At 46.5% G+C, this 9429-nt stretch overlaps 2 protein-coding genes across 2 annotated transcripts in view; one reads left to right on the top strand and one right to left on the bottom strand.

Moving 5' to 3' along the window:
• Positions 1 to 931: 931 nt before the first annotated feature.
• Positions 932 to 1227, top strand: LOC104624608 (chromosome unknown open reading frame, human C9orf16; the record flags this gene model as incomplete). Its single annotated transcript, XM_010292014.1, has 1 exon — positions 932 to 1227. A coding segment is annotated over one exon (296 nt), but the record flags the coding sequence as incomplete, so codon positions are not given.
• A 1306-nt stretch (positions 1228 to 2533) lies between these two features.
• The window catches only part of CIZ1 (CDKN1A interacting zinc finger protein 1), a gene marked incomplete at its 5' end in the record, with an annotated part of 17030 nt that continues 10134 nt past the window's right edge, over positions 2534 to 9429 (bottom strand). Inside the window, 6 exons of the mRNA XM_010292013.1 lie at positions 2534 to 3283; positions 5980 to 6101; positions 7174 to 7243; positions 7897 to 8076; positions 8384 to 8497; positions 9109 to 9193. Coding sequence (XP_010290315.1) covers positions 2678 to 3283; positions 5980 to 6101; positions 7174 to 7243; positions 7897 to 8076; positions 8384 to 8497; positions 9109 to 9193 — 1177 coding nt within the window. The remainder of the gene's footprint in view (positions 3284 to 5979; positions 6102 to 7173; positions 7244 to 7896; positions 8077 to 8383; positions 8498 to 9108; positions 9194 to 9429) is intronic.

Raw genomic sequence — 9429 nt, 5'->3', positions numbered from 1 at the left:
GCCTGCCTCCCTGCACTCACTCAGCCCATGCAGCTTCAGAAAGGAACATGGAACTGGCTCTGCCTGGGGTCTCCTGTAACCCCTGGGGTTCCTGAGTAACTTGTCAGCAGAGGTTTATCTTCTCTGGTTTTTCAGTTTTGTTTTGGGTTTTTTTGTTCTTTAGGATTGTGTGAATATTGCTTGGAGCAGTCCAAAAGCAAGTGTTTAATCACAGTAGCACAGCTATCTTCACCTGATTAACAGTCCTATGTGCATCACTGTGAAATGCGATTGTACTGAGGCTAACACTTATGCACTTGAAACAAATGCTGTGAATAAGGAACTGTAGGGAACCAACTGTCAGGATCATCCCCAATGAGTTTGGTTTTAATTTGAAGTACCTAAAGCCTTAATGGTGCACAAAAATCCTGTGGTTGAACTTGGTGCCCCACACTTGCCTCCCTTTGGAAACGATGGTGCCGCTACCAGCACCTTTGGGCTCGTCCCTGCTCCTGCCAACCACTGACTGTGCTGCTTTGGCAGTCTGACCCCAGCCAGGCCCTTGTGAAGCACATGCCAGCTTGGGAGCCTGACACAAATAATTCACAGAACGTAGTAAGCACTTCAGCATGCTACCAAAATGCTTGCACCTTCATCAGGAAAGATGAGTCCCAAGGCAGCTAAAACGGCTAACTCTTCCTTGGGGTTTATTTCGTACTGTTGCACTGCGGATTGCTGCACGCTAGCACTCAGCCTATGGTCAGCTATTTAAGTATGAGATCAAAGACTGTCAGATATGCGCAGAACAGGTTTGGACTGTCCACAGGTACAATGCCTTAGATCTTGTTACCGGTCCTCCAGCTTCCCATTGGTCTCATTTGATCAGTGGACACAACATGTACAGGATGCAGTTGCATTTTACTTCATGCACCTAGTGGCAGATAAGGCACAGCCGAAGTGCTGTGGGCATGTTTTGCAAGAGCTTTCGCTGCCTTCACTGACTGCAGTGACAATATACTTACGTTGTTCAGTCTCTCCTTTCCCTTCCTTTTAGAATATGCAGCAATTAACTCCATGCTGGACCAGATCAACTCCTGCTTGGATCACCTGGAGGAGAAGAATGATTATCTACATGCCTGCTTGAAAGAACTGCTGGAGTCCAACCGCCAGACCCGCCTGGAGTTCCAGCAGCAGAATGAGCAGCAGAACACGGGAGCTGATATGCAGGGATCACAGCCTCCTGTCTAGCATGCTGGCCACAAACTCTCAGTTGGTATTGCTAGGGGGAAATTTCCTGGCCACCAATTTAACATAAAACTTGGAATAGAAGAGGTACCTCATACCTCTTACATGTTCCTTCCTGTGTTTGTGTCCTGCCATTCACCTACATGTTCTGTTTTTCTTTAGCTTGTGATAGGTGCAGAAACACACAGGTGGATGTAGAGGAGTTGGTTCTTCTTGCTTCCCAACATGAGTCTGGCACTGACACTCGGTTAAAGCTGGTTGTAGGAAACCTGATGCCATGCAGGTTGTTTGCAAGCAGGCCCCCTTCCCAAAGAGGAAAAATGATCTCTGCTCTTTTGCATTGTTAAATCCAAGCAAGGAGTGTTATGACTCCAGCCTCTTCCCTCAAAAGGCACACTAGGCAGGGGCTGTCCTGACTCCAGGCTTGCCCCCAAGTGTAACTCTGGTAACAGACTTCTAGAGGGGGGATCCTAGGCCAGTGCCTGCCTTGAAACTACAGCTTCCCCATTCTTCACATTAACCGTGTTGCAAGAAATATTGGCAGGTGTTCCCAAATCACTGGACTCTTCTATCCCCTTCTAAGACAAGCTACCAGAGTGATGTTTTTGACTTAAATTGGAAGCTACCTAACTCCTTAAGCTGCCAGTAAGGACTCAGGCTTTAGAGAGAGGCAGAGCAGCCTGGTGAGCTCCCGCCACAACATTGGCTATATGAAGCAGAGAGAGGGGCCTGCCTGCTGTGGGCTGTACATTTTGACAAAGAGTACGCATGAGCATTCTGGCCTGAAACTTTGCGATCTTGTGAGGATGGCCTGGGGCCAGCACTGTGAAGCAAGTCTTACTGTTCTACTTTTGTAGAGTTAAAGGAGTTTTTTTGAAAGTTAAAGAAGTTATTTATAAGAAATATGTTTTATTAAAATCAGTTTGAAACAAATTTGTTCCTGAGAGTCTCCACTATGAGAACAGACTGTATTAAGCCTTGTAGCATTAACAAAGGACCAAGATGCACATTCTTGCCTAGCTTAGGACACAGTGCTTGTCCAAGAGTATGCATCTTTGAAAGGAAACTGTTCTAAGGAGCAGGATTGGGCACACCATCTAGAGATATATTTTTCCTCTGCCTGGAAAGGAAACAAGAGGAACTACAAAGAATTCGTAGCAAAAAATAAGTCTGCATCCATCTACGTCATAAACTTTGTCCCCTGTGGAAGTCACGTTATTGTCTTCCTTCAAGTTCAGCAATCCAAGCCTCAGTCTTTTCACATAATTGCTGTATCCCAACTGTACAAATAATAACCAACACCATCCTGTATTAGACACGCTAAAGCCAGGCTTGTTTTATTCTTAAAATAAAAACAGCAGTAAAGTTGAAGGTTTTTGCTCTATTAAAAGACTCAGAAAATAAACATTTCCAGCAAATATCATATGTAAAGGGCTCTCCCTTTAAGGCCACTCTATCTGGGTTTGCGCCTAGTAGAGCGTCTGCACCCAGCAGTGGTAAGACCAGCTGTCTCACCTTTGGCTAGGGAGGAAGGCTCTGCTGCTGCCTCCTGGCCTGTGTTTGCTGCCTCATTCTGTCCTAAACCCCCTCTGTTCCCTGGATCCTGGCAGTTATCTGTGCCTTCCCTTTGCCTGGCTGCATTCGCTTCCTCCTCCTTAGACACAGCATGTCCCAACAACTCCCCTACCGTGCGGTTCTCTTCAGGGAGTGGGCAATCGGCACCAGTGGTAGCGGACTTGCTCTCTTCCTGTAGATTTTCTTCTTCTACAACCATGATTCCACATACATCATCAGTCATGCTGGCTAGGTTTTTGCCCTCTGCTACAGAGGTGGCCAGCTCACCCTTACCCTCCGGAGACCTCAAAGCTTGTTCTTGCAGGGCTGACGGCTCTGTACCCTCCTTGTCTATCCCATAATCATCGTTCATCTTCTTGTTGGTGTCTGCTGTTGTAGCAGCAGGCTGTTTCAGATCACCCAGCAATTGAGAGCTGGAGCCCTGGGAATGCAAAGGAGCCTCGGGGTAGGCAGCTGTGGCACGATACCTCGCTGCCTTGTATCTCTGCAAATACAAACAAACCAACGTGAGAGGCAAGCCCAGCTCAGCTACTGTCACTGCAGCAAGTAGCAGCTGGTCCAGGAAAACCTGTACAAAAACAGTGGTGAGTGGCAGATAGAATCTGCAGGGGCACGACTTGTCTCAGCAGCTCTCCTGGCCTGGCTGCTGAGGCTTTCAAGCAGAGAAGGGTCAGCTCCTGTGAGGAAAAGTGTCGATATTAAAAATTGAAGTCCCTCTCGCATTACTTAATGTGGAGCAAGTGCATGGCAGACCTGTGGCTCCTGAGACAAAAATCATGTTCTGGCAACTGTTCATCTCAGTCAGACTCAGGACTTTGTAGATGTAACAGTGCAAGTGACAGCTCTTGCTTCAGCTACTGCCAGGACATAACTCTAGACATGTACCCTGGATACATGAGGCTATGCACTGCCCTCAGCTACAGAGATGTGATTTAATGCTCATCAGCAAAAGCAAGACTTAAGTTGAAAATTTAAGATTTTTTCCCTCTGCTGATACAATCTGTGCAGCCAGTGAAACTTGACAGGAACACTAAGATATCAAGAATGTCTTCTTGTTACAAGGTATTGAGGTTCTCTACAGAATAAAGATAAGCATATCATCAATAAAATGACTCACTTGCACTAGCTATCACGATGAGTTGGCTATCATGATGGCTACTAGCCATTTCCAAGACTGGATTTCAGAAAAACAGCAGCTCTGTTACAGCTATCTAACATGCAGTAGGACTCTGGTCTTCAAGACCCAGACAAAGCATGAACTAAAGGAATAAAACAAAGCTCCCTCTTTTCCACAACAGTTCCCTCCACAATCAACTCACTTGCAGTTTTCTGCTAAAGGGTCCCTTGACCCTTGCACTAGCATCAGACCTGACAATTTAAGGAAACTATTTCAAGTGGCTTTCACCACTGCCTTAAGCAGTGCTACTGTAGTCTGAAATGTGGAATTACAGCACATCGGACAGGCAGCTTTACATTGTAATTCAGTTTGTCATTGCAGGCTTGTTCTTTCCCTGTCCTCAAATAATGGGATACGCACAATATTGTAACACATTGGAACTAGATCAGTCGAGTCATAATGTTGTATCCAAACTAAACCAGGTGCAAGCATGCCAGTTTGTTTTCAGAGTGATGCTGTGAACTGCCTCACCAGCAGACAATTCTCTGCTTTGAAACCCTCTGCCGAGCTACTCCGATCAGAGTACCCCAGAAACTGGCAATGATTTAACTCAGACTGTGACAACCCCAAGGCACGTAGGCAGCCAAGAATAAGAGTTATCTGCGTGCAGATATTTAAGGTTGGACTCCTGTCATAAATGATCCCTCCAGGTCACCCTAGCATCCATGTGAAGAGCATCTGATTTCAGCTCTAAGTGGGCCAAAAGGGAGGCATACACACTGCTGCTACAGTTTCACTCTAAGCTGATCTAAAGTAAGCCAGGAAAACTGTAAGGCTGATTCCTTCATTCCTGAAATGACTAGCTGCAGGAGTGGGAGAGGATGAGCAAGCATGAAGGCACAGCTGTGGTCTTCTGCTACTTGCCATTCCAAATCCACTGCTCTAAGTGCTGGCTTCTGCAGCATCCCCCTCTTTCTGGAGGTAGTTGACGGTTGACTAGGAATAGTTAACCTGTCTGAAGACTAGCAGAAAAATACTAAGTTTTTTTTTGTTAAACACTAAGCTGGATACATCTGTGGTAGGGAAGCACAATGGCTTTTGCTGGAGCAGATTTTGGGTGCAGGCAGAGGACAAGGTCAGCGTGGGAGCCTCGCTCCTTGCTAGGGTCAGGGAATACCTCTCTCCTGCACAGGCAAGGCCCAAGCAGTGGTCACGGGAGAGGGCAGAGACAGTGCAAGCCCTGTGTACCCACCACAAGGTACTAATCCAGGCCCCTCACCCCCTGGCAAGTCAACAAGGACAGAACGATGGAGGCAGATTCCAGGCCAGCCCAGTAGGAAAAGCTTCTAGATACAAAAGCAGCAATACGGCTTCTTTAGGTGGAGCCAGTAAAGCAAAGGAACAGCATCAGTTGGCAGAGCTTTGTGCTAAGGAGTTTCTAGGGAAGGATAGCAGGCAGACAGACAGACCGACTTCCTGTTGCAGGCTGACCCTGGGGAACAAATGGACTCCCACCAGCTTGTAGCTTCTGTCACATAACGAGTCTGTAATGTCAAATTTCCAGATTCCTAAGGTGAATACATGATTTTACCAGGCCCCTTCATGGATGAATCATACCCGCAATTTTGGCTAAAGGAGCTGTTCCTGCAGTACCGCATGAAAAAATGCGTAGGTACTAGCTTTCTTTAAAAGGAACAGCCTCCATCTCTTGTTCTTTCCCCGTCTTGACCCACCTGTAATCTGTCTAACAGAGAAGAGGCCTAGACTGAATGACAGACTCCACAGGTTCAGCAAATAGAGCAGACACTCTGAGGAAGATTTCCAGCCAGAAATGGGCAACAAGATGACAGCAGCAGTAGCTGGGAAGCAGTACTGGACTGGTTTTAGATCTACAGGGCTGATGGGAGACAAACACAGAGCACACCAGGAGAAAGCTATGGCACAATGGACACCAAGGATGATGGAAATGAACTGAAGACAAGACAGCTAACGTGGTGGATTCACTGAAGAGACACGCACAGGGGTAACAAATGCCAGGCCATGCAATCGCCAAAGGGTCTAACCTGAAAGTTCTCAAAATGCATCAGGGACTTGCAGTGTGCGAGCCGGGCAGCAGAGTCGCTATGGTAGAATTTGTGACACAGCCTGCAGAGGTAACCTGCGACGGGGACCAGAAAATCCAGGCCTGCGAAACGGGAGGGGAAGGGAAATCACAGATCACATTGAATGGAACTCAAATAATGAAAGCATGTTAAAAGGGAAGGGAAGGGAGAAAAAGAAAAGTGGAAAGCTTTGCTTCTGTTAATCAGGGATTTGCAAGATGACTTGCTGAATATCTCATCTTACCATGGAATGGCTGTGTGGTTGATATTCAGAGAGAAATCTGGCTGCCAGAGCAAAGAAACTACACAGAGCATTAAGGGGGGGAAAAAGGAAAAAAGAATACAATGGAAAACTACAGAGAACATGTGATCTAATGTAATGGGATCAAACTAAGCAGAAGACAGCAGGCGCGCAAGAGGAACACGCAGAGAACATTCACAGCGTGAATCATTATTCCATCTGCCACACGATAGTGGAAGGTTACAGTGATATGGAAGATTGGTGTAAACAGAGCTCTCCTTGGGCACAAAACAGCCTCTGCAGAGCTGCCCTCCTCACAACACGAGTGGCCATTAGAGATTTGAAGTCAGAATCGCTTACAGGGTGGGGACCAGAGACAGCCGTCTGGAGGCAACACTGCCCACCAGTCCAGCAACATGTCTGAGTAACCGCTAGGTAGAGCGTGGGGGTTCTGAAGCAGAGGAAACATGCACAGTTTGGGCTCTGGCAAAGAGCTCGATACTGTCAGTACTGCTCAGTATCTCTATACAAGCTGCATTTCTGTTGGAAAGCATTCTAATCAACATGCTTTCAGGCTCCACCTTTCCAGAGCATCCCTCATTTGCTACCTACTTTCTTCAGCACTCCTGCCCTACTCATTCCATTTCCTACCTTAGTAAGGTATCTCGTCCTTTCTTCTTCAAAGCAAAAGGCAGCTGACAAACATCAATCACATCCTTATGTTTTATCACACAGTAATAACGCGTTTGGCCCTTTCTCCAGGCAGCAGTGACCTGCACCAGTCCAATGCAGATGCTGGAGCACTATGGCCCAACAAATTGTTTACAGCAGTAGGTGGAGACCATCCTCTCTTACAGGTACAGCATGTGGCCAGAGAAGGCTCTGTGGACCTTTGCTTAACTCTGCTTGCTTACCATAGGCTGTGTCTGGACAATACTTCTCACTTCCTTCGTAATCCTCCAAAGACACTTCCTTCAGCCCAGTCTGGAAACCAAAAGAACATTAATGCCTACTGTATCTATGCCAATTCCCCTCATGGGCTCTTACATTTTTCTGGTAAGCTTGTGAGCAAAACAGAGGATTCACATACCAGAAAGAGTTGAACAGCATCTGGTTAGGACCAGATACAAAACCCAATGTCAGGAGGCCACTTCATTACATGGGTTAAAAATGCCCCTTGCACTCCAAGCCTGAAGTAGCTTAGCCATGTACCTCCTTCTTGGTAACTGCTCTCTACTGGGAAAATGGTATTTATCAAGATAAACCTCCACACATACGCTTGCTATGAGACCAAGCTGCTGCTGGGCTATTCAAAGAGACTATGTCAATGTCAGTCAGAAATTCCTTCCCTTGAAAAAATGTTGCTTATGCTCCTCAGCAAGGTAATGCTTGCAGGCACCAGTAGGAGCTGTATAGCACAGCAGAAACACCCTCCTGCATTCCACACATAGTGCCTGATTCTATTCTGCATCATCTTGCATTCTGGAAGAAACCCAGAGCCCTCACCCTCCTGCTGTAGTATGTGAGGTTGACTGGACCCTTGAAACCCTGAGCTCAACAAGCCAAGGCCAACCAAGTCACAGGAGCCCACAGCAGATTCTCAAATAGATCATTCCTTCTCCTTCCGCACAGCATACCTGCTTGGCAGCAGAATCCTCATTCTCCATCAGCACTACATCAAGGTCTTCTTCCTCACCAGTTCCCCCCTCTTCCTCCTCCTCCTCTTCATCATCATCTTCAAAACAGCCAACAGCATCCACTGTGATCAACTCCTCTGAATCTTCTGGGCTGCCCAACTCCTTCTCTCCTAACCTCACCTGGTTAGAAAAGAAAGATGAACTTTGCACTCCATTTAACCAAGGAAGACCTCAGACTCTGAACAGACTGCATTTGATGAGTAGAAGGGACTACAAGAGAGGAACAAAGCTATCATGCTTCTAGACACATCTAACTTCTTCTCCCTTTTCCACTCAATTTCTTTAACCTCTAACAATCAAAGTCCAGCCAAAGATGAAAATTAAAACAGGGTGGGAAGAACCACACATCTTCCTTTCATCCCTGCAATAGTCAGGGAAGCAAAAAGTTAACCTGCTCCACAGTGCCTCCAGTCCTGCACAGTATTACCTCTTTGGCTTTCTGTTTGTGCTCAGGGGACTTCATATGCTCCACAAACTTGCGAGGCGTCTTGAAGTGGCGGCTGCAGACAGTGCAGAAAGGACGCAGCGAGCGTTTGGCCAACTACGGAAAGAGGGATGATCCAGTAAGTCACAAGAGGCACCACTTCGGAGAAATGCAGATAAATCTTGAGTGAAACAAAGTCACAGCCCTGCATCTAAAACAGGGAGACCACAAAAAGAGAATAGTCTTTCAGCAGAAAGGACCCCCTAGCTCTTATCTGCCAAAAAAAGATGGAAAATGTGCAGAGCAAAACCAATGTGGTTTATAAAAGGTGTTCTGGCACTTCTCCCCTGGAAACCAATAAACGTAACTGCTTGCCTAAATTTTAGCTTGAAAATTTACAGGCTGCCACCAATTCCTCCACTCAATTGATTAGCTGAGTATGATAGGCCATATTTATTGAGAAAAGTCAAGAATTATAAACTAGAGGTGTTTCAGGCCATACCAACACAGAATGACAACTGGAAGCTCCAGCAATGCCAGTGTTCAGAGGCAGGAGGGAGCACAGTAGTGACCTTAGACAGTAAGGATGTTACTGGCAGAATCTCCTGTGCATCTCTCCACTCCAATCACTTTTCCTTTGCTGGTTGGGGAGCAGGAGATGCTAGACACTTCCACTCAATCCCCACGAAAGGTCAGGGCAAAGATGAAGTCCATGCTATGGTGGTTACCTTGTGTTCTTGGGTTCTGCGATGTTTGATTAGATCCCCTGTGAAGTGTATCTGACAAGTGTTACACCATCGCTGCTGGGTCTCTCTGAAGGGAGAATGGATACATCTGTAAGTCACATCTTTTTACATTCTCCACGGAATACTGCAGTTTGCAATCTGTTCTTGGCATTGTCTTCCCCAGCATTCCTATCTTTGCAGGCTTGGATTTATCTTCTCCCCTTCCCTGCCATTTAGATAGGTTGCTTTAGCTCGTGCTGACAGAAAGACACCAGTTAAAACAAGTCTCCAACCTGATGTACACTGTATTAGAGCAGTGAAAGT

The sequence above is a fragment of the Phaethon lepturus genome, unplaced genomic scaffold (genome assembly GCF_000687285.1).
Source record: "Phaethon lepturus isolate BGI_N335 unplaced genomic scaffold, ASM68728v1 scaffold49677, whole genome shotgun sequence".
In the NCBI taxonomy this organism is placed as follows: Eukaryota; Metazoa; Chordata; class Aves; order Phaethontiformes; family Phaethontidae; genus Phaethon; species Phaethon lepturus.
This window is presented reverse-complemented; position numbering and strand designations above follow the sequence as displayed.